The 26,151-nt window shown below is 37.7% G+C and overlaps 1 protein-coding gene across 2 annotated transcripts in view; it reads right to left on the bottom strand.

The window, feature by feature from the left end:
- The window catches only part of LOC131435318 (MOXD1 homolog 2-like), a 44,995-nt gene extending 25,060 nt beyond the window's left edge, over positions 1–19,935 (bottom strand). The window contains exons 1-2 of one of the 2 annotated variants that reach the window (XM_058603054.1): positions 19,884–19,935; positions 3,445–3,917 (exon numbers count right to left, since the gene is read on the bottom strand). In XM_058603054.1, the coding sequence (XP_058459037.1) occupies positions 3,445–3,756 (312 nt within the window). In that variant the 5' untranslated portion in view covers positions 3,757–3,917; positions 19,884–19,935. Of the gene's footprint in view, positions 1–3,444; positions 3,918–19,239 lie in introns of both variants that reach the window. The other variant, XM_058603053.1, reaches the window with a different exon arrangement.
- Between the last annotated feature and the right edge of the window lie 6,216 nt (positions 19,936–26,151).

Genomic DNA, 26,151 nt, shown 5'->3' with positions numbered 1-26,151 from the left:
CGCGTGGGCACTTATTCGTTCCTAGCACATAGTACTTAGCGCTAATGCTAATTTATTTCATGAACAATACGACAGAGCGAGACAAAAATCGCAACATTAATTTTCTCGTGTTATACCCGTGTCTGTAGGGCAATAGCAACGGCAGCAACAGTAACGAAATCGGGGATGTACGGGTGTTTGATTATCGACATTTACCGCTACCCGACACCCTGACCACCCCGACTACTGAGCTGTCATGTTTCAAGAAAAACATTAAGCCGTACGCCCACTAATTGCAGAGCCAAGTTTAAGAGGTACAAAGCCTATTCGTTTTAAGCAAAAAAATAATACGAATCAAAAGATTTTGTCGAAGAAAATAACTAACAAAAAGTCCTTATCTCAGATGTTCAATCGAACAAACGAGAGAGAAGAAAAACTTGCTTAATCCACCTAGCAGTGAGATGATATCTTCTTTTTTATCAATCCGCATGTTTTTTGGTTTTTGCATTTTAATTACTCATTCCTCTGTAATGTCGAAACTGCCAATCGGATCGAATTTAAATAGAAAAGTGTGACAATCGACTAAACATTCCATGATATGTCGAAGTAAGTTCCACTTTAGAGTTTACGGTAATTTAAGGTACTTCCAGAGCCGCTATTCAGGACTCAAATGACGAATAAATTGCAATAGTTTTGAGTCCAACCTTTAAAGCTTTTCGGGATTGTCATCTTCTGTATCGGTTTGAATTTTAAAAATTTATCTTCCCGTAATTCCAGAATGGGAATTCAGAATTGGATAAAATTTATTAATTTTGTATGGGACTATAAGATTTTTTTAATTTGAATTTTTGAAATTTGATTTGTTTTTTTTTTTAGAAAACGATTGAGCTTTAAGAAACGATTCGATACTGGAACCGGAATTCGAAAGTCGGTGTAGCCGAAGTCAGATAAATTCACCTGAGTAGCTATATAGTTTACATTTGTTTCAAAATGTTTGAAAATCAGTGTAGATATCTTTGAGAAATCGTAGTGCGAATTTAATTTTTGGGTACCTTCCGAATTGAAAACTGAATACCACTAAAACTGAAATAAGTTCATTTGGTTATCGACTGTCCAAATCTGCTAACCCAATAATGGTTAATTTATGTGAAATAGATATATTTATACTAATCACCCTGTATAACCTAAACCGTAAGTTGGATCTGACTGAAAAGCAAGATGTTTTATAGAATCTTGAACCTTTCCTCCTTGAATCTTAGATGATTCTTAGATTTCATTTGAATCTTATATCGGTTCAGCCATTTACGAGAAAAATAAGTTACAAAATTTTAATTTCGTTTCACATATCATCCTGTAGTTCCGGAACCAGAGGTCGGAAACAAACATAATTCAGGAACCTTGTTTGGGAGCACACGATTTTAAATATGAATCCGAAATTGTAGAAAACGGTTGAGTCATCTCCGAAAAAAATTGAGTGAATTTATTTGTCACACACGCATTTGCTGATCTCGACGAACTGACTCGAATGGTATATGGGTGTTATGTTCTTCCAGCATTTATTGCTGTAAGTAATTTAAAACAATATAATTATGGAATTGCTTTCAACTCGAAAGTTCTGCCATCATCTGGTTTATATATGTCATATTCGAACGATTATGTTGCCAAAAACGAACCATGCTAAAATTGGTACTAAGTTAAATGTCATGAAAAAGGATGCTGTACACAGCATTTTTGGTACTTAGGAACAAATGTATGTAACAGTATAAAAAATCGTGTTTCACGTTGCTCCCAAGCAGTGCTTTGTCATACAATGCTCGAAACTCCTACTGCTGGAATAGGGGGAAAAGTCGCTTACCCAAAAATGTCGATATCTCCGTTGAAAATGGACGGATTTTTACAATCTATGGCTTGTTGAACAGCTATTACCGTGGGGAATCAAAGTTTAGAAACATATTCTGTTTTCAAGATCAAGTGTGACAGTACTGTCAAAAACTAAAAATTTCGATATAAAACTTCGTATAACTCAAAAAGTAACATCCAATCTCAAAACCTAGTTTGATCAGATTGGGTCCAGCCATTTCTGAGATCTCGACCACTTTGTGGACAAGACACACACAACCGTCCCCCCCCCCCCCCACACACACACACACGCGGACATTTGCTCAGTTCGTCGAGCTGAATCGATTGGTATATGATACCTGTTGATATATATATATATATATATATATATATATATATATATATATATATATATATATATATATATATATATATATATATATATATATATATATATATATATATATATATATATATATATATATATATATATATATATATATATATATAAAGGTGAAACACAAAATAGGCTCGTCTTATGTGGTTCTTTCTGGTAGTAGGAAACGAACACACACACACACACAATAACGTTCGTTATCTTCGTTTGCAAATCTGATCTATCCAGCAAGACAAACAATGCAGTCACTTCTTCTAGCGGGAAATTCATGTTTTAACTTTCAAGCACATTAATTAAATTGTAAACGCAAGGCTAGGAACTGATGACGATTACGATTCTGGCCCCGAACGCCAACCGAGCATCACACCAGTGCGATCATAAGCTTTTATTTCATGAATAAATTAATTATTTTTTCCGTCTCATTTGCGACCGCGAGCGGAGAAACTATGCCAAAAGATGCTGTGTTTTTTGTTTTGTATGAGTGCGTGCATCGAGGGCGCGCCCAGCGAGCATAAAAACTGGCCTCGGAACATTGCACCGAGTATCTGGAGCGTAATAATTAATGGGGATGTTTGTGCCAAATTTCTGTATAAGTGGGATTAGTAAAATGTACGATCATGGGATCTGGACTGGTATAGCACATTGTCAGCAAAGTTAAAAATAGTGAAAACGAAAAAGTTTCGATGTTTTTGTTTATTACATGATAATTTGTAAACAGCTTACTTTGGTAGTCAGTATAAATAAAAATCTGAAAGCAATTATCCTGTTTCAAAAAATAGTAGTCATTAGCATCATCCATTAAGACTACGTGCAATTTACTAAAGGGTGGCCATAAAGTGAGATAATAAATTTTAATCGTTGCACGCATAAATTTAAATCAGTGGGTGGATTTTGTAGATTAGCTTGAACCAACAAGACAAAATACTGTGAACACCTTTCAATTTCTCTTCCCCTAAAAAACCCAAACAGATAACAATCTTCACGTCTATATTATTTCCCAACCTGCACTTTTCTTTTGAAAAAATAACATCAACAAATCGAGGTGGGTCCCCTTAAGAGGCCGTCATCCCTTTTTCGTCCCGTCAATTCAAAAAACTTTCTAAACCCAATGATTATCTCCACTCTCTCAACCGAAATCGAGCCACGAAACTCCGACCCTTCGACGGAAACGCGCGATCACATCCAGTCACGCAATTTTGCCTCTCATCCAGCCCTCGCTTAGCACTTACCTGGAAGTGAACCTGTCCGTTATCGACCCAACCGATCACGATGTCGGCACCGTAGATCGATCCGTCGTTGGAGAATCCCAAGCCTAGGTAGCCCAGCGTTCGCGCCTGCACTTCAAAAGTGATGTCCTGGTTGTTGATGCTCCACAGCAGACGATAGTTTTCGTCCAGATCGACCGCGTGATCCCAGTGGGCGCCACTCACGGCAATCGGAGCCACCAGTAGCAGCGTTAAAAGTGGCAGGAAGAGCTGTACCGTCACTGTCGTCATTGCCAATGGCCATGGCCGCTTCGATCGCACTTTGGTTGAGCTCATTTCGCGGAAGATTTTTTTTGTGTGTTGCTTTTATCGAATTGATCTAGATATTCTGATATCACATTTGCTTCATTCAACCTTAGACACAATTTTCACCAATTTCACAGGTTTTCTTTCATCATGGTATTATTCGCAGCACTACAGCACACTTGGTTGGAGAGCTGCAACGAAAAACAATAGATAATGATAGGATTAGTGATCTTCAAAATATCTTTGCTCAAATTTGGCGAACGACAGCGAACGACTTTGTGATAAGTATGTTGATAGAAGCTCGTCAATCTAAGCGTTTTCATTCATTTGGTCAATCGCTAAGTGCAATTACGGGCGGTCTACTTCAGTTCAGCTCAGTATGTTAGTAGAAGCTCGTCAAATTTGTCAAAATCTGTCAAATCAAATCCTTTTAAGATTTTTACTTCCAGGTCGGTCTTGCATCGTCTTTGTTCTGGAAACGGTATACCATTGCTTTTTCTGTAGCACAAACATCGAACGAGAGAGCAAACTTTTACTGCAACTTTCCGCTTCGACGACGCGGATAACATGGATAAGTTTTCCTCCAGCCCCCAGTACAAAATGCTTCTTCATCTTCTGCTGGCACATCAGTTCTTTGTAAGGATTGTAAAATGTCTTACTCGATTCTTTTCAACTGTGACACGGTCAGAGGGAGTGAGTGAAAGAAGAAAAAACCGGATGAGTACACGAGATTTTAAAGCTCAACTGACTGTAGAAGAATAATTTGAACAATTTGATCTGAAACTCGTTGCTGCTGGTTGTTGTTCAAGTGCCAGGACGTCGCACATGAAAGTTAAAACTCTGCGCCTGCAGAACCATCACCCAAACCGGCTAAATCGAGAAAACTTCACTTTCAATACCGCACACGAACGTGTGACATAAGGATGTGGGTTTAATGGAACCGAATTAGGGAAGATTGCGAGTTGGATTAAAAAGTTTGCGCAAAATTCATTTTCTTTTCCGTACAACTTTGTGTGATTTTGGTAGCGCGATTCGATACCAAGGTGGAACTTATAGAGAATCACTGATGGAAAATAGATTAGCAAAATTCCGGCCATAAATTTCACGTCAGTAATTGCTTCTAGCCACGTATTGGCGCCCCTACTCTCGAAGGCTCAGCTACCGTTCGAATTGTTCAGATTCCTTCAGATATTAGATTTCCATTATCGACTGATGCTGCGCCCCGTCGACGTTCGTTTCATACTTGCGGAAAACTTCCAATACCAACACCTATGCCATCTCCACCACCCTCAAAGTCATCATTCGCGCTGGTAGTACCCACCACAAAGGAATATCATGTTACGGCAAATTACGCGGCGCGGAAATTACATATCTTCCCTCTCAAAAACGCCGCTGGGCGGCTGACTCGTTCAGTCTTTCCTCCATTTAGCCCAAATTTGCAATGCTAATCCAAACTTCTATCGCGCCATATCACCTATCAGTACAAACCAATGCATGGTTCCGACAACCGGAGAAGGTGAGAAGCGTGCGTTCCGGTTTTGAAATTCAATATGCGCTTGTTCATGTGGCGGAGAGGGTTAGAGAGAAAAAAAAGCTGGATAGCCTAAATATGTGATAACAGATTTACTTGGTAGATCTCGCCCCACTCTACTGGCCCCAGGACGGTGAAGTCTCTTCCGTTAATGGGGGAAACATTTTCCACCTACCCACGCACGATGGCAAGTCGAACAGCCAACGTTCTCAGATAAAATATTGATTGCAGAAAGAGCACCCGGTGAAAATGAGACCTGAAAAGGTAATAAAACTGAACGATTAGGGTTCAACTTTCTGCTAGTCTGGTGGTAGATACGTACCTTGCCGCAGTACTGAGCATTGTCTCATTTTACATCGGGAAGATATACATACGGATCGGAATGGTTTGGGTTGGGACCCGATCAATGCTGTAGATGGAAACCACTTAAGTACATAGGTTCTAGAACTGAAATCATTTGAAATCATTTCAGGCCTTCCGCTTCAAAAATTCATTTTCACCGACTGTTTTCACCTGCTCATCAGTGAAGAACGGTAAAATGCGCGTACCCAGATATGTCACTAATCAAGGAGACAGTGACATAATAGAAAAGTTGATACTTCAGGAATCAGAACAAATTGACTCGAGCGACACGTACCCCTGGTTATTTGTTTTCTAGCCTAGCCTTACAAACGTTTTTCAATCTTAATCTCAATCACAGCTTACTATGCCCCTTATCGGCAAATTAAAGTTCCATCGGCAAAGTGGATTATCGAAGGAATGTTCTTTTTAGAATCAGTAAATTTATTCCGGGAACAGATTGCAATATTTTCTTCCATCGAAATAGGTAAATTCGCAAAACACCAATTGGCCCACACAAGAGACAAATACCGTTCTTATGTTGTTCCTCCGCATACGAGGAAAATACCTGCAACATGAGATTCACTGCAAACGACGGAATCATTTCTATTCTGTATTTCGAATCAATCGAATTATTCCGATCGAGTGTAAAAATTTGCATTCCATATTTCGATCGAGTGCTCAATCGATTGCCACACGTTTAGATTCGAAGGAATAATGCTATGGTTCCATACAATTCTTTTTTCGATCCGACTTGCAGTTCCGAAATTGCAGGGTTCAAGCTGTCATTTAAATCGACGGCCAATAATGTAATTTCATGAAAATCTGAAACAGCGAAGAATATTTCTGTAAAAACCCTTTTTAAACCACCTAGTGGTGTAATGATGCCTTTCTCATATTACTTATGTTTTCCAAAACATCAAGAGTTTTTGGTATTAAAAATGCCTTACTCTTCACTATATGGGGCCGGGTGTCAATTAAAAGTTTCAAAAATAGTCGCGTAACCTTTTTGTGTCATAATTTTGAACGTTAATAACTCGGTCATTTGTTGATGGATTGTTATAATTTAACAACCAATCGATTCGGAAACTTTTAACTTATACCGTTTTCGTTTTAGAACCTACACGCGGGCAACTCTGAATCCGAGTAAAACGAACACGTGTTACGCGCCCTAGACAACAACTCATATAAATAAGAAGAAATAAACAAACTTGCATGGATGCGTGGTGCGACCCGAGAAAATTATCAGAGCGAAACTACGCGATTGGAGTCCGATCTAGAGCGACACCAGGTTACTAAAACAAACTCTTCAAAAGTTGTTTTGGCGACTCTGGGTCAGCTCTCGGGCTGCTCTGATCAATAAACGAAAACGGTATTAAACATGTATGACGACGTCGTTTCAGTATTTCAATAGCATACTATTGAAAAAATGGTTAGAATCGACCTATGTTTTCATCCACCAATCCCCGTTGTGCAAAATGACGTCAACTTCTTGTTCGGCATAGGAGGCTTTGCGTCATGCATAAAAAACACCGCAACGTTATGCGTAGTATGAAGAGAAATCTATAAATATAGGCTGCACAATATTTCTTTGCCTAGTTGATGTTTGACTGTGAATGAAACAAGTAGCTCGTCCAGTGAGCTGATTACTGGATTGTGTATGCGTTCGCTCGCTGGATTGTCGCTTTTGCATTATGTGTTGGTGAAATTTCCTGTTGTCTGCGCAACACCGTGTTCGCTTGAGTATCTTATATATCATCTAGCTATTGAAGAACCGAATTAGCGTGGTTACCGATTCTTTTGAAATATCCCTTGTATTCAGCAAATTTTTGGTCGATTTTGCCATTAAAAATGCCTTACACTTCGCTTCCCGAGGCTGGGTGTCAATTTAAAACATGCAAAACTAATCGCGTAACATTTTTCTGTCATAATTTTAAACGCTTATAACTTAGTCATTTGTTGATGGATTTATATAATTCAACAACCAATCGATTCGGAAACATTTAACTTAAACTTATGAGATGACGTTATTTGAATATTTCAATTGCATACCTCGATGATTTGTTAATGGATTATCCTAATTTAAATGATTCCAAAGCTTCAATATTGTAAGCTTGAAAATGTTTTAATTTGTCAACGGATCGGTTTGCATACTTAAATCTCCATTCCCATACGAACAAAACGGTGGCGCGAAAATGGATTCAGTATAAAGTTGTGTTATGATGATAATCATAGATACTTCTTCCCCGCGGACCCTCACGGACCGAAGAATGCGGCCAACATAGAAAATTACCATCGCCATCTGGAATCATCTCATCCTAAATTCAATTCACCGGCCACTACCGATCGCCAGATACTATATTACATAATGATACTACTCTAGTTTTAAGTTAGACGATAATTAAGATTAGTAAATACCCTTGGCATCTTAGAGCTTAAGCAGTGTGCCTTAATATTATATTATTGAATAAAAAAAAAAAAAAAAAAAATAGATACTTCTTCTTCATTATATGTGACTGAACAAGTTGTTGTCTCACCAGGAATTAAACGCTTCAAAAGATTCAAAATTAAATTCTGAAACTTATCTAAAAGCGGCCTCCTCGGTTTAGTAGTATAAATGAGTTCCACAGGCTCACATATACAGTTCAATTAGATGCAATATCATATAGTATCAAAGATAAACTCAAGGTAAGTTTACCTGCGGTTTTACATGTATTGTTTGAATAGGAACCCTCGTAGAATTTGGTTAACCGCCAGTTTAAGTTTAATTATTATTTGCTTCAAAACAATAAACGTCTGATGACTACACGCGTTGTAACTATGACAATGTTCATTCATATGTTAATAACATCAAGTTACAATATTAACAAAATTTCGGAATTTTGTTGCGTATCCATTCCGTATATTCCTAATATGCCAAAGCGAAAATCAATGTAAATAACTAAATATTTTATGCGTACTGTTTCACATGCTTCCTTCCTCGTATTGTTGCCATATTATTTACCGACATTTTCCGAAGATTATTGACGATTTTGAAGAAGGATTAATAAAATTACACTATTACTGAGTGTACCGGTACAACATCTTTCGTTAAAATAAATAAAATCTTTTCTTGGATCAATTAACTGTTTATAAAATTAATAAGTTTGTACGTTTCTCGAAAATTATTATCATAAAATAAAAGTTTTATTTGTTCAGGTTTAAATGTTTAGGTTGTTTGTATCTAAAATTGAGCTTTCGGGTAACTTTGAATTCATCATAATTGACTTCTAGTTAAAGGACGTTATTCAAAAACTTAACAGTGTAAAAATTTGTGGAAAGGGATCAAAATTGAATAGAATCAATAATCAAGAAAGATTCTAATTGTCAATTTTATCATTCGCTAACAATCTCAGCGCTTAAACTAGAGCAAGTTTGTAATTAGTCAATTGAATATGTTTTTAGTCTAGTGTGTCATCATCATTATCATCTTTATTTTTGTATTAATTATGAAGACCCTAGAAACGTTTCATTTTTAATGTTATTGTGCTCGGTCGTGTCTTGAATACAACCCTCTAATTTTTTTCAAACTTGAATAGAAGGAAAAATGCTGTAGTATAAACTACCATTACCTTTTCAATTATGTCAAGTTAATATAGATTTAAATGTGGCAACCCTGCACGCTATACAAAATTGAACTAAGCATGCTGTGCGCTAGGTGGTGGCGTTTTCTTTTTCTTCCGTACCAGCACCTACCGATGCGTACCGGTTTAGCATCATTTTGTATGATAGTTTGAAAGTTTTGATACTTATCGCCCTATAATGAAGTATTTGGATGAAATTCATTCTTTTAAGACAATGTGAGCTTTAATTTGAATCATGATTGTAAAAATCGGTTGAACCGTTGCTGAGAAATTGAAGTGAGTTCCTGTTTTGGAGCTTTTCTTTACCATTACCGATACGTTCGGAAGCGGAAACCGTGGACTAGTAGTCCCAAAGAAGATTTATATATCCACCAACTAATAAGGTCCGCCAACTAGATAAATTTACCAGTAAGTTTTATAAAAATGTGCATCTCGTTTCGCCATCGCTTGTGTAAAAATACTCATAAAATTGGAAATTTTTGCTAATCACACTATAATACCGAAACCGGAAAACGGATCGAGCTCAACTTTTCGGGAATTTTTAAAGAAATTCAAGACCTTAACAGTTGCATCCTAATTTGTAAAATTCGGATGAGAAATTTCCGAAAAAATTGAATACGCATTTTATCATAGATTTGTACATATTGCCTTGTAATTCCGGAGCCGTTAGACAGGCAAAGATAAAATTCAATAGCGATCTATGGGACTATAAGGCCTTTCATTTGAGTCTAAGTTTGTGAAAATCATTCACCCATCCCTGAGAAAATCAAGTGACATTATTTGTCACATACACACATACATACATAATTACATACATACATTCATACATACACACAGACATTTGCTCAGTTTGTCGAGCTGAGTCGAATGATATATGACGTTCGACCCTCCGGACCTCGGTTCAAAAGACGGTTTTCACAGTGATATATAACACAGTATAACCTTTCTATATGAGAAAGTCAAAATGGAATTATAAAACCGGTATCTACTAACCGCTAGGTGGATTAAAATCGTTTTGAATGCAAAAACCGAATAAAACATTGAGAACAAAACCGGACACGAGTTTTAGTGAAAGTCGGTAAAAACTTTGAATGCAAAAACCGAACAAAAATATTTGTTTTGGAAGAATCGGTCAAGTTTTTGTCCGGTTTTTCCAATCTAATTTTTTTGTTTGGTTTTTGCAAAAATAAGTTTTTGAACAAGGGGAGGACGCTTAGAACAATGTGCCAATCACACATTAACACGATGCGATGATGCATTTATCAATACTGGCACTTTCGTTTTCAAACAGTTGCACAGTTGCGGCACACAAAGGGCTCAGTTTTGACAAGTAGCTGTTTCATGGAACACAGCGTGGCACACTTAGATTCACAGTATATCACATGGTTTTTTAGAGGCACAATATAGTTTGTGTTTAGCGACTCTCCCCTTGTTTTTGAACGATTTGCTCTCAATATTTTTATCCGTTTTTGCTCTCAATACTTTTATCCGTTTTTTGCATTCAAAAATATTTAAATGGGTTTTCCAAATCAAGTTACACTTATCCGATTTTAAGCAATAAATAGAATGAACCTCGACAACATAAATTTTAAAAAAAATCAAAGGCACTTTGCGTTGAAACATAAATTTGTTACCATTTTTATTCAAGTTTTAATGCATACAAAAAGTTACTGATTGAATCAAATGAGGGTATCGCAAGACTTGAACACCAAAATCTTCATTGATATCTTTGTTCATTTTTTAATTTGTATAAAAAATCAATAACATAGATGGTCGCAACTTATCTCATTACAAAATCTCATTTCACCACTAGTCAGCAATCATGGCCATCATCCGAGCATTTTATTTTTAACGAGTTAAACCTAGTTGTGCCTATCAAAAGGTCTGTCTCAGGATGTCACGGCCCAGTTCCATTATCGAAAAACCGGCTTGTGCAGTGCATCCGCTAAACTAGACATCATTCGATAAGGTCACCTGTCACCGTCGCCAACGATTTATTCTAACTCAATTACCTCTTTCACACCACAGTTCACCTCTTTAAGCCTTCTTAGAAAAAAGATTGATCTTCTTGGATGAGTCAGACAAGCGCTGAAAGTCTAGCAACCAAAACCAATACATTCAGCCCGCCAGCCGTTCTGCGCCGCCCGAAGAAAAAGGTTATTTCTTATTTGATAATTATTGAAATAGTCGTAATTTTTGTTGTGCTCTCTTTGTCCTTCTTCGAGTCGTCACCAATCTAAGCTGCCAGACACTAATTTTTTCGTCGTACGCTTTTAACAAGGTGAATTATTTAATCGCTCTAATATGGGATAATTTCCGAAACATCCACCGTTGCCTGAAGGTAAAACCAGTGGGAAAAATTATTCAAAACAGTTTCACACCGGACACCCGAGGCCCGATTGGGTGTAGATCTTCGAAACTAATTTAACGATTTGGGATAATTACCGGCTACAATTAAAAGTGGCTCTAACGCACGTCCTACACGATTTTCACCACTAGAAAAAAAAAAAGTTTCAAATCTAACGCATTTTTCTGGAGCATTCGTGCATTTAATTATCATGGGACCAAATTCACGTTAGCGCAACAAAACAACTGGTTTGAGTTTAGTTTATATTATTTTGTTTGCGCTTCTCGAACAGAATTAAACAAAAAATAAAATTTTTATGCCCATCGAAAAGAGAAGGGGAAGAGTTCGGTAATTAAACTCTACCTGAAATCATTTAATCAACGTTCGGCCGTACTCCGGTTAAGCCCAGGCGATGTTCGTATAGATCAGACAAAGGGTGTTCCTCATAACTTCATAAATTTAGACTCTTGTTTCATTCTCCCACTGAATGGGAGTGTTTCTCAGTTGCAGCTTCAAAATTTTCCTGGGTTCGGCTGACCGATAAATCATCCCAACCGACCATCAGGAAAGTCAGACGGATTCATCCCCGCCCATCGCATTGGTGACGGTGTGGAGGAATCAAATGAAGTTCTCGTTGCTCGCATGATCAGAATGGATGTTTATTATCAGCAGCTTAAAGTTTTCGATTCGCCAAGAAAAAAAAACAAGAAAAAAGGAGAGCTCGATTCATTAATATAAGCATTTTGGTTGTGTGTCTCTTTTCCTCCCGATTTGGAATTTATGATGCTCAACCATTGTCTGGGAACTGTCTAGTTTGTCAGAATTCTTGGAACGGAATTCAATTTGGTCCGAGCATGACAAGATATTTCTTTGAATGAAAGATTGTACGATTCAGACAAGCTATGATTTTTGGCAAAATGTACAACTGAAGCAAAATAGCAATGTTTGTTTGATTTATATTTCTTCTTACTTCTCCGCCCCTTACTACTTAGCAAACGAAGAAGCCTGAAGTCAGCAGAAAGGAATTCTCTGTAGAAGAAGCAAGCAACCGAGAAACGAGCAGCTATTGTCTAGGAAATGACAATATTTTGAGGTCCATCTGTCAGAACGACAATACCGACGGGTGGGACGAGTGTGCAAAATGACACGAAGGAAATGAGAAAAGGTGTGAAATTTTATGATCACCGCATCTTTCCTGATGGAATGCGAAACAAGCATCGCAAAAGGTAGGCAGGAAGGCAGGCAGCCAGTCAAACTGAATAAAGGCGTGTAAACAGAAAATCATATTTAACATAAACAAACATTCAGTTGGTCGTTTGGGTTTCGCTGGCCAAACCGAATGAATAGTTTTCCTGGGCGTTGTTATTACCTAAGGAGACGGAGGTCCTGCACGGAATGTCCTTTTTTCCTGGAGTGGAGCGCTGAGGCCAGAAAAAAAGTATATGTATTCTGTCTCTCTCTCTATAAATAAATGAATGAGTGCTGTCAAAACAGACAAAAGAATTATGAATACAAAGGGCCGGAATATTGATGTAAGAAAATATTTCATTTTTCGTTTTATTATCCTGGTTCCGTTTTGTTGTCATTCTTCACTGCAATCAAACTAAACTGGCCAAATTTCAGTTTCGTTCCTTGTGCCTTCGTGTAAACGAAACAAAGTCTACCTTGTTGTTTTTCCTGAGTTAATTTTGGACAAATACCTGAACTCTGTTTTTTAACGAGAAGTGTTATAAGAAGATGTGATCGCCTTCATGGTAACCACATTTACTAGCTCATTTTCGGTCACGCAGATTGGTCTCGCTTCAGAGCCGAGGTCAGTACAGGGAACATCGTCGATAGACATAACAAAAACCACGAGTGTGTTATCTCCGGCGAAAGATCGATTGTTTGCTCTCGTTCTCGATGACGGTGGAGAAAATCTTGGAATGTGAAATCGATTCCCTCGCACTGGAGAGGCGTTTCGACAGGTAGGAACCAACGAGTTCGATTTTCTCGGTTTTCCAGCGAGAAATTGAACCAAAATTGACCGTTACACGTTTGTGGTTGGACGTTAGTCGTGTTCAAAAGTGCTGCAAAAGCTTCTCGGTTACCAGCTGTAAGACTATAGTTTAGCGAATCTTAAACCAGAAATTGAATGTTGGAATTAGATTGACTACATTTGTCTAAAAGTCCATTGTTTGTGTTAGATATGTATGTTGAATTTTTGTTTTGTATATGACGACTAAAACAGTTTGGAAATCACAATTTGGAGATGCTAGTCTTAGAAAATACCTGAATTCGATAGTTTAAACTTAAGAATTACAACAAAAAAAAGGAATTCAAGAACATATGGCCACAATTACCGAAGACCAAGAATTGAAGTGGCCAAATAGCAAAACCTACGTGTTACAATATAGAATTAAACCTGTTTCAACTTCTCATACGACTCTAAGCGTGCAGAATACCATTACATGACCAGTTCAACAATATTGCAGACATGGGGTAAGGGTATAGCGTGATAAGTAAGTCGATGGTTTTCACACAAAACACACTGGGTTCGATTCCCAACCCCGCACATAGGGTCAGAAAGGTTTTCTGGTCCGAAGAGGCAAATGACCTTAAGGTTGAAACGTCCAAAATTGAAAAAAGTCTTGCTGACATACGAGAACCCTTCCAGATCACGACTCAAACATGTTTGAATATAACTTTTTATCAACTAAGTAAAATTTCAATCACAGAGTATTTTAGTGAACTGAGTGCCGGAATTAATCAACTTCGAGAATAAAATAAGTTCCTGATCTGACGTTGATTAGCCGATTTCTAAACAATCTAGTTTTAGAGTAAAACATAAATCTACGGCCACTTTGCCGATCAAAAGTTGAAAATAGACATCAATTTCCACCAGACCAGTATTCGACCATTGATTGGATTGTTCACAGAAAAAGCCAAAAATATTCCGCCCATCAATTAAACAACCACGAGCGCCATGAGTCACTGAAGAGGGTCTACCGAATATTCAAACATTTCCGATCCGTGTACCGGGGCTGACACTAAACGGTGATTTGGCCGCTTTTGGAAACTCTCGAAAACCAGTTTCCATGCACACACACGCGTACACTCGTGAACAGTCCACTGCGAGGTCCATCGATCCAGATATATTTGCGCTTTCGAGATTTTGTTTTCTTCCTCGTGCTCTCTGTTTCCATCGAAACGGCATTCTTTCGAGGCTAGCCAACTAAAGCACTAATGCGGTGAGGGAGAAGAAAGAACCATCAAAGAAAAGGTAGAAGATCCCAACAGTAAGATCAAGAACGCCACGGCAACGTAGGTCTCACATTGAGCATCCAAGAGCAATGCCAGGCGAGTGAGAAAGCAAAAGCACTTAAACCCGTCGGATCACGTACTGGTTGCTTTTACGCCGTGGAAGCTGGCGTTACCGCTGCTGCTGTTGTTTGGATACGACGACCCAAGAAGGCTGCCTTGAAATTTAATACATTCTCTGCCAAGTGAAGTCCCGGTTTCGGCTTAGGAGCCACGCAGTAACTTGCAGGAGAAATTGGGCGACAAAATGTGGGAAATAAAAGATGGCATCAGGTTCAATCAGGACTTCGTAGAAAAATTTCTGCTTCCACTTGGTGTGCATGGCCTGGGCTCGTGGAACTTTCAAGGATGACGATTAGGCCGTTTTTGCTTCTGTTTTCTGAGTTAGGTACAATTTAATTTTCTGTAAAGCTCCTTTCGGTAAGTATTGAATTACTGCATTCATGTGTCAGCGCGGTTGCGGTGGCAAGAGCTGTAAAACGAGCAAAACAGATCACAATTGCTGCCGTGGCGTATGAAGTTTTGACAGTCGGTATGCTGGAAGAATACCTGTCCTTTATGTAAATATTTATATCGAACACGGACGCGATAATTTTTTTTCGGATGCTGATCATACCGCCGGTCTCGTTCATTTTGCAATCCGGTGTGAGACTTCCTCCCCAGAGTGACACCGGAGACTTTACCATGATCCCGATTGTTGTGGTTTTGTGGTCGCGGTTACGAATCCCTCTATGCGAATAATAAAATCAGATCCACGAAACAAGGTGTCAAAAATATTCCAATTAACAACATATCGCTCCAATTTACATGACAATTGCTACGGCAATATCTTGAAATTTGTATTATTAATTGTATAGGCCATGACTCCCCTCCAAATGTTTCCTCAGTACTATTAATTTGAACTACAAGTCCATCACACAAAGACGAGAATTAGCAAACCTCACATGATCAAGCGATAATGATCAATTCGGCTGTCAGTAACGAGCCACCCAATGCAACGAGTTCGTAACGTCCTTGGATAGCCTCCGGCGATCACTCTGATGGTGTCGCATGCTGTCGAGATCTTAGCCGCCGTCAAGGTGCCAATTATAGCGCCTTCCAAGCCTCTAATCGAATCGAAATTAAATAACAACTCGACGAGATTTATCGGGCGTTGGTCGAGTCGCAAACTGGATTTTTACGATCTCGCTCTGTCTTTCCTTGCTCCAAGTAAACCAACTTATGCGGTTTGAAACTGGAACGACTGGCGTCGTGTTACGAAACTCCATTCCACTCCGCTTTGAGAGCAAGCACACACTTGTTCGAGATGTTGTGTAATGCGATACAGTGAGTTCATTCGTATTCCGGTTTCCATTTGGGTGGTCCAGTGGGAAATGCAATCGCGATTACATGTCAGTAGAAGTGATGTTTTCTTCCCAGAGAGAAGCAGTTCTACAGAGAAAGCATTTCAAAAGACTAATCTGCTGGCGCGTGTAACATTATTAAGTCATGCTAATCAAGGTAAAAATACTGACATTTCGTTGATCTAATAATAAATAGTCTGTCATATGCCAATTATTTATTGAAGCAAAATAGAAACAATTATAAGTAAAGTACCAATGGCTCTAAACAGTTTTCGTGCCGTCGTAACTAATCTTTCAGGCTAATTACAGTAGTCAAAATGACTCCATTACACAAAAACAACTTCCTTACAGTTTCATCAGCCGTACTGCATCGGTTTCTGCACTTTGAAGTTTTCTGATGGTTTACATCATTCGTATCCACTTGAATGCGGTTGTGGTTGCAGTTCCAAAATGCAACCAGCAATCGACAAAAGGAAGTCTTTCATTATCTTTATGGTCTGTCATTTTCCCTCTGTGTTTCGCTGTTGTTACTCTCGCACAAGTACATCCCGACCGGCAAACCTCGGTCGATTATTATTCATCCTCCTTCCAGAACCCTAGAATAACAATCGTAAGTTTTTTTTCACCACGTATACAAATTTCTGGATGTTATCCGACCATATGGTAGATCCTCCGCTTAGGAATCAACAGCTTAAGTTGAAGAACACGTGAGTACTCCAGCACCGGAGTGTGCTTTGTTTAAGGAATGCTTCTTCATCGAAGTTTCATTCTCGCACTCGTTCTGCTCCGGGATCAAGAGATAAATATTTACACTAACATTTTTCTGCCTCAACTAACTGATCTCGTCGGGCGTGATCACCGCCCTTAAAAATACCGAAATATGAGTGACGTTAATTCAATTTCCTGTTTTCTTCCGCAAAAGGCTTTTGTTTGTTTTAAAACAATCCCATGAACGTTGCTGCATAACTCGACCAGAGGAGGGTTCTTTGTCGTAAAACCACAGTCGGTCGGTCTCCGTATGACGCAGTGATCAATTATGAATTCCAGGACTTATTAAATTTTATACCGATGCCGCCAGCGCGCACTTCAACTACAATAATAATTTATAGAGTTTTATGATTGCAATAAAAATAGGAGTCGTCTTCGTACGGAATTATGACACACGGCACGCGGGAAGGACCCCTTTCCATTAGAACGGAGAGTTGAAAAAAGCGAGCGTACCGGACGAATTGAATTGATATTTGCCGGAGCTGCGACAGCAGCCATGTGTCTCTAGTTATAGTTCCCTTTCGTTCAGATGTGGAATCAATTATTATCACGACAGGGGGTGGAGTTGGTAACTGCAATCTCATTCACGAAGGTTAGCATCCTACGGCTCCAAATGATTACTGAAGACCGAAACGAAAATGTTGTTTAGCGAATAACATACACGAGTCCGCCAGCAGATGCATCTTTAAGAAAAAAATAAATGATGACGGTGATGATGCTGACTTGACACAAGAGCCGAGTAGTGCTGAAAGTTGTGAAATGACGAACAGGTTCTATTTTTAATGATCGATATTAGTCGAACTAAGTGGCGAGGTCGACACCTACTTCTAAAAAAAAGTCAGACCAAATATTTTGGACTGAATGCGCGAGGTTCACAGAACAAATGTGTTGCAGCTGTTTAAAAAAAGCTGGTTGTGGGGGTCAATTTCGAACTCGTGTGGGCACAAACTGACTAAACGAGTCGTCGTCTGAACGAGATTATGGACCATTTCATAATATTTATGATGTTTATCTTCCGCCGTACCGACACAAAAGATTGAACCCATCTAGTCGATGACATTTAAATTGGGTTTGAGATTTGCACATTTATGCAAATTATTTGTAAGTTCAAACAGTCGGTTGGACCCACTGTCAAAAAAAACGAACAACTCATTTAAAAATCGTTTCTTGCAACTTGTTTACAGTTCCAAAAGGAATGTCACCACCTCCCACACATAGACTGGAGAACAGAGTCCATACTAATCACACAAGACGAGCAATTCTTTCTATTATGAAAACATAAATATCTCTATTTTTACGGCCACTGTCGAGAGTGTGAGACAGTTTTGCTCCTGACACCGTCGGCATGGAATTTATATCCCGGCAGATGCGCCGACGCCAACACATTTTCTCCCACAAGCAAATTAGCGATCTCGATGTCCATAAATTATAACTTTCAGCAGCGGTACAGCACGGTGGAACTGCGCTCAACCCCCATCGTTGGGTGGCCGCCTCTAGAAGCTATGACTTATCCAAAATTCCCGTGGCTTCCCAACTAGGTTAATGCCTCGTGGAATGTTCTTTTGTTCGAGCTGGCGCATTGGATAAGCAAGCATCTCTAGTTGCTCTTCAGGAGGTAATAATCGAACTGTGTTATTACTTTGTTTGTTTGCTTCACACAACACTTCGCCGCTCTTGAGAAAAGCAACTAATTTTCATATGATTCATCATATTTGCTTCCTCGCATTTACCGTTACAACCATCATCAGTGCTGGTCTAGGAATTCAGATTTAGCGTATAGCGAAGCTCATTGGTACAAGAATTTCACTTCTCTGCGTATGAGTGCAACCATTTTCGTAATCTAATTGAAATTCGTAAATTGTATAGCATTAAATTTTCCTTCGCACAGGTACGCAATAGCTATAATTGTTAAAAATTCACCATTGTTTCATTTCATTTGCACCCAGCGTTGAGATCTTCAAATTGTTATGCCCACTTTACGATTGGATATCAAATATGTATTCAAGTTCACCAACAGTTTCGTTACCAGATTGTCTTCTAGCGTCTGTTGTAAACGTGCCATAAAAATGCTATCTATAACTTCATAAAAGCTAAAAGTGAACCCTCTTCCATAGCTTTCAGCTATCAAATTACGAGGCCAGGAAATGGCAAAACCACGCTTAAACTTTTATGGCATTGGTAAATTGTTTCCTATCCAGGCTTTTGGTTCACCTGTGCAACTATGGGAAAAAATAATAGCATACTATTCTGTGCAACACAAACCTTGATAAGACACCACCGGAAGTTCTCGAAATGAACAGCACACCACGATTTTTAACTAGGCTGGTTTCTGTAGTCTTAATCCAATATTTACATCAAACTGATAAAACACAGGGAACCTCTTCCCGACGCACTCGAGCTATATATTAGACAATTGCTAGCACCCCACTCTTGAACTCAAATCGCTTCAAATATTTGCTTGGTTGATCACTCGACTCAACCTAACACTTCGTCATCGGTTGGCTTATCACAATATCAAATATTACCCACATCATTATCACACTAGCCCAGAGCCAAATCTCATTTCTCGCTTATCACTCCACTGATTTCCGCCTGTGGCTGACATAATCCGTAATCGATTTAGTCACACCTGGACACTGCAGCCAAATTCATCAATCATTTGGTTTATATTCAACTAACTACAAATCAATTCCTTCTGCGATAGCGCGTCTTCGCAACATCGCAATGCCTGGATTTAACCGGCTCTATACCGCGCGAGCATGCATGGACACGTCGCACGTTAACACACACGGAACCGACAGGCTTCTATGTTTCGAGCGATCTTAAACACGCACACTTTAGGTTCAGTTCCTCTTGCACTTAATCCAACGAAACTCCAGCAATAGAAAGAGCAACAGAAAACCTACCGACAATCTACAAAACGGCCCGCAACAAATACCCAACTTAACTCTAGCGATGTCACGATGAAACTAAAACTTATTTGCCGAACCAGTGGAGGAAGCAAAACAGAAAACCTTAAGTTAGATGGTGTTGTTGCAGTCGTTACCACACAACGCCACTCAAACACACCAACCTTCGGACTCGATAAACAACCGGGTTGTAATTGCACACACGTACTCTCCCTCGTTCGTCATTATGCATTTTACTTTGATCCCTTCAATGATACAGCAGGTCCAGTCTGTATGACACACGCACACGATTAAATAAAATGTTGAACTCATTCGACTTCGATAGCTACGAAGGGAACGAACCTACTCCCACCATTTTCACAGTGCCTGGAGAAGGGGAATCTATGCTGTACTGCTTCGAGCAGTCACACTTATCTTGCGTCTTGTTTATTACCCCCACTTCTCGAAATACCGAACCAAGCCGAACAAAACCGAAATTGGCGCTTGGGATGGTATTGGTTCGAACTTTCCACGCATAGTCAGCCATGCGTAACTGGCTGTCTTCGCCTCTGCATTGTTTGCCCATTCGTAGGCACTTCCCGCTGGGCCTTGTTTTCATTCCCACTATGCTTGCTTGCCTTCGTCAGCCATTCTTCTCTTGTCAACCCGTTTTACCTGTGCGCATGGCAAAAGTGTTTTTGATCTAACCGTTTACATTCGGTATTCCGTTCTATTACTTTGACACACTTCAGGGAATATTGTTCACTACCAAACTACTTATCCGATCTACCAAGAATTACTGAATAAAAACATTTACCGTGACATAAAACGAGTGTTTGTTCCAGCCAAATGACATGTTTTCAATAACCGTTCTTCCATTATGTACGTTAGCCGGTCTATCAAAATAATTGATCTTATTGATATATTGTGCTATATATCACATATCCTCAAGTTAAAAAAAAATTTCAATTTATTAAATAAATGAACTGACTATCGAGGTCCGTCATATGAGCTTCCAGTTCTATGGACGTACGCAGTATATTTTTAATTCAATAAAACTGGTATTTACGTCCAACATCACGACTACCATGAGGTTTAAGTTAACTGGTTTTGCACTAAAGAGTTAACGAAGTTTTTTGTAAGACTTCATGCGCACGAAAACAATAAAATTTATACTATACTCAAACTGCAAATTTCTTAGTACAATAAGGCTTTTTTTACACGTTTTTTTTTCACAGGGCTTTTTTTACACGGATTCTGGAATTAACACAGTTTTTATTTACGCGGTTTTCGCAACTGACACGGCTTCTAATGAGAGTTTAAAAAGTACTCTGACATTTTTTTGAGAAAAATTTAAAACAATTGAACAGTTTGTCTGTAATAAACAATAATCTTTTATACAACAATTCCCGTAAGTATTGACTGTCGTTCCATAAAATGATTAATCAGTCCTCAGATTTGTAATCCGTAAATTACACGTCAACGTCTCCTTCGCTCAGCATTTTTCTAAAATGAATACAGCGTACGCTTAGCGTTTCAGAGCAGTTTTTTGTGCTCGCACCCGAAAGGTCCCAAAATGACCCAAGCTGCTGCGGCGAAGTACATGCAAAAGACGAAACAGTTTGTGAGTAAGTGGGCGAACCGTTTTAAAGAGGTGGACAATGTCGACGGCTTTCCATATCGCGGTTCTGTCGGTGTATTGTCGGAAAAAGACGAAAAAGTAATTTGTGTTTTTGAAGAATTCGACATCAACTTTGGGCAAAGGTGCTTCAAAATTGACCAAAAAAGGTCTAAAAATTACGTACGGAACTGTTCGCAGACATTTGATCGCAAATAATTTGAAATTTCGAAGTACTTTGCAGAAACCGATGTTGAGTGAAAAACATGTGCTAAAACGTTTTGAATGGGCAAAGGAGCAAAATGGTATCGTGGCCTTGGATTGGCCCTCTCAGTTGCCCGATGCAAATCCAATTGAGAACGTTTGGGCTCAAATGAAGATGAAACTTGGAAAGAACCGACGACACAATTTAAAGCAGCTTGTTCGTCGCATTAACAAAATTTGGAGGTCGTTTTCAGAAGAATACGCGCAAAATCTCGCTCAAAGCATGCCTCGATGGCATGCCAACGCTGAAGGAGATTGGACTTGCTATTAAAGTGTTCACATATATTTTTTTGTATTTTTCTATTTTAACACTTCTTAAGTCGAACGTTCTAATTTGTATTAACGTATTATCGTTCTTTAGAAAAATCGTAATGCATAATACATTATTATTATATTATATCGTTTATTTATGCATAATACAAAAACCATTTAGATTAATTTACCTACCAGACAATGCGTCTCCTAAGTGTTCTAATTTTAACGTGTCATCCAATGGGTTTTTATCAAGCATGACAAGACCATTTTTGTAACTTCAGGCTGGTTTTTAGATTTCAGTTTTTATTATGAATAACAGTTATATTTTAACAAAAACAAAACAAACAAATAAACCAAAGTTTTTGGAATTATCACGTCCAATTTTCTACCCGGTTTTTTTATGCACGGTTTTATTTTACACGGATTTTTTTTAACACGGTACGTAACCCCCGTGTAAAAAGAAACCTTAGTGTATATACTATTGTGTTCAATTTGCAAGTTTAGCAATTCGAAAAAAGCACTAATCAAAATTATGAAATAATCGAAAGCAAAGGTAAAATAGCTCTTCGTCAACCACTCAAAGGATTTGCGTCACCTCTAAGCTTTCTTATATTTTTACTGTGTAGTGAAATGTAATTGAATAAAAAGGAATAGTACTCAGGCGAATTAAATATCTTAAGTGTCTCTAACAGACGAATAATATAAGAAGAAAGTGAGTTCATGACTGTATTAAATTGAGAATGTTACTTTCGTTATAAAGCCATGTCAAATTAGAACCAGGTAATGTCATATCAGTATTTTTTATCTCCAAAGAGAGCTTAAGTTGAGTTTTTCAAAACAAATTTTCGACTTAAAAGCTTCGTTACAAAATAGGCGGGTTGTAATGTCAGAGACATAACTGGATGTCGTGAATACGAATAAAACCGACACTCTTTCTTCATACTTCCGAATATCAATTAGTTGATCGATTCTATAAATTGTACAAGCTTTCTTCTTTTTCGCTACCAAAATTTGAAACGATACACCTAAACTAAAGTACATATTAGTTACATTAAACATTCTCACACACAATTACATATTACGAAATAACCATGTATAGTTCTTTGTGATATAATAATGGTGATTCTTTTATAAAGGCGTTCGTGATGGAGAGTTGACTTCCGTCATTTATTTCCAGGCTGACTTGTTGTCCGTGGGTGCGATACTGAAATGTGTTCCGTTAGTCTCGTGCTGCTTCCGCTTTGTATTTCTCTTAGAGATGTGTGGATCGTTCCATAATCAACACGTTGACAACGACAGTCAAAGTCGAAATGACTGGCTTCTGAGTCGCTGCTATGCATTGTATATAGCAAATCAGAAGAAAGTACTCCTACAAACTACACCTGGTTAAAAATTGGGCCGTATCCAGTATAGCGAAGTGAAATTTCGCATAATTCTTCAGGTATACAATTATTATTCTAAATAGCAACATAAAGAATTTTGTTGTCGGTTATTTCATTTCGGATTTGAATATTTTAGTGCAAGAAACTATCAAAAGGCTGTACGGGAATAATCTCTGGCATCCCGAAGGGCCAAATTGTGTAATTCTCTGAGGCTAAACACTATTGTGAATTTTTCACTAGGAATCTAACTAATCAAATTATCCTAGATTTGCACTACACTGATGGTTTAAATTTCCGATTTGCAAAGAAGCAATCTTTCTAGTTCTTTAGATAACATTTATAGCCATTAGAAGCTGTTGAAAATTTATTCACAAATTCCTGATCATTTTCGAGAGCTTGTAGAAAAAAATATGTTGTTGGGCTAAGTAAATCAAGAGATATTCGAGATAAAATTCTGCCCATTCTTGTATAGGGTAAATTTTGAAAAGTTGCTCATAGTAAAACATGTCGTATTAACGTCAAGCAGTTTTTTTCGTGACATTCTATGCGCAGAATTATCAAAATGGTCCTTTTTGTCAAACTAGTTACACTGTGAAATCTCTTTCAATATGGTCGCTATTCACAGGGGTTTCCCATCCTTCTGCTACGGAACCAGGTTTTTTTACTTGAGAAATACTTCCCATGACTTGGAGACTCAGGCATTCGCAGTGATTCTGCCAATTTCTCTGGGTTTTAGTCCAGTTACCCAAGTAACAATTTTCGTTCTGTAAGTTTTTTTGTGATAAGTTTGCGAACAGAAATTTGAGTAATTGTTACCAACTCAAAAAGCGCAGTTTCTACTAGTGACTAGCAACATATTGGAAATCGGTAAAAATATGTTGTCGTTATGTTGCAATGCCGTGCTAATAACTTATCTCTCCATTACATGATAATCATTTATTTTTACCTAGTTAAAACCTATTAACCTATTAAGTAAACTATTTTAAACCTAATACACATATCACGGTGTACAAATTTTACAAATATTTTTAAACTGTCAAGTGAAATTCAATTTCAATTAATTGTTTTTTGTTGCGCTACGTTTCCAATGTTAAAAATTAATCCATGTACACTGAATTCTCATTATTTCAACTTCATATATCATGAAAATTATAATATTATCGCAATCGATAGTCAATACCGATATTTTCTATGATAGTGCATAGAAAAAAAGACTATTCTGCCATTTCTTATTTTTATCAAAAAATAGTTTTGAAAAAAGTATTATTCTTGTTTTATTTATGTTTCTTACACTTCTTGTGACTTCATGGTGTGTTCATCATATTCTCGCCAACGTATGTTCTCTAGGTTGCATTTTTGTTATCATTACGTTGCAAAAACCAACCGATAGCTATCTGATTCAGGGCAGAAATTGTATATTATAATCTTGTAATATCTATGTTACTGCTATATTAATTCACAGTAAAAATTTGCACACATGCTTGAGCATTCATACTGGTTTCACAACGGCAACTAAACTTGTTTTTAACTAGTAGCTAAAATATAACTGTGATTAAAGATATTTTTGAATTAAATACTGTCCCAGAAAGTATGGACGCACTTTGATTTCGCTGTAAATAATTCACAAGTGTTAGATATTCAAATTTTATTCGATACTAGCTGACCCGTCGAACTTCGTCTCGCCCAAAAATTTTTTATTCCCATTTATATGTTCGGAGAGTAGAATTGTCAAACGACTAACTGGTTAACGTTTCTCTCCAATATTTTGCTGATTATAATTAACCTACAATCAACGGAATTCGACACACATTCAGTTTTGCCCAAAAAAGAAATATCACCCAAAATTAATGTGAACATGTGTACAGGTTTTAAGCATCGATAATGTTTTCTCAGAACTTTTTCTGTACGTTCCCAAAAAGTAGATATTTTAGATACGAAGGAACTTTTTGTGACTTGGAGAGACGACGCTTACGTTTTAAGTTGATATTGATCTTACCAATTTGAGCATAAACATATTTTATCTTATAAAAGAACGCTTTTTAGCAATTTCTCACACGATTCAATCAGTGCCATCAAAGAGAGACGAATATCATCTCAAAAACAAAAAACCGGCATTGTTCATTTAACATAGCATAAACACCAGTGCGAGAGTGAAACGGGTTAGCACGCTGCTGTGGGGATTCACTCTTAAGAAACAAACGGTCGCTCATTCTCGTTTTGAGATACGATTCTATATATATATATATATATATATATATATATATATATATATATATATATATATATATATATATATATATATATATATATATATATATATATATAAATATATATACATATATATATATATATATATATATATATATATATATATATATATATATATATATATATATATATATATATATATATATATATATATAAGTTGTGTCTATGAAAATATCTATATGCAAGGAAAATCTCTTATTTTGACCTTAGCGCTCCTACAACACAAACTTTTCATTGAATCACAATGACCAATATTTATTCATCTGACTCCATTACACACATTCTGGCATTGCGCCAGTCATTTAGTGAGCAATAATTTTGATACCCTATTAAGCAACTGGTTCGAACTGAAAACTGAAAAATATGTATGTGAAATCTTCACACAAAACATCTCGTTGAACGCCAAACAAATTTTTCAACGATCTAGTATTCTTTCCTTCGACGGTCAAGTATTTATTGAACTCGTTGCGCGCCAAACATCAATCGTAGATCTAGCAAT

Source organism: Malaya genurostris, chromosome 3 (genome assembly GCF_030247185.1).
Source record: "Malaya genurostris strain Urasoe2022 chromosome 3, Malgen_1.1, whole genome shotgun sequence".
NCBI lineage: Eukaryota > Metazoa > Arthropoda > Insecta > Diptera > Culicidae > Malaya > Malaya genurostris.
This window is presented reverse-complemented; position numbering and strand designations above follow the sequence as displayed.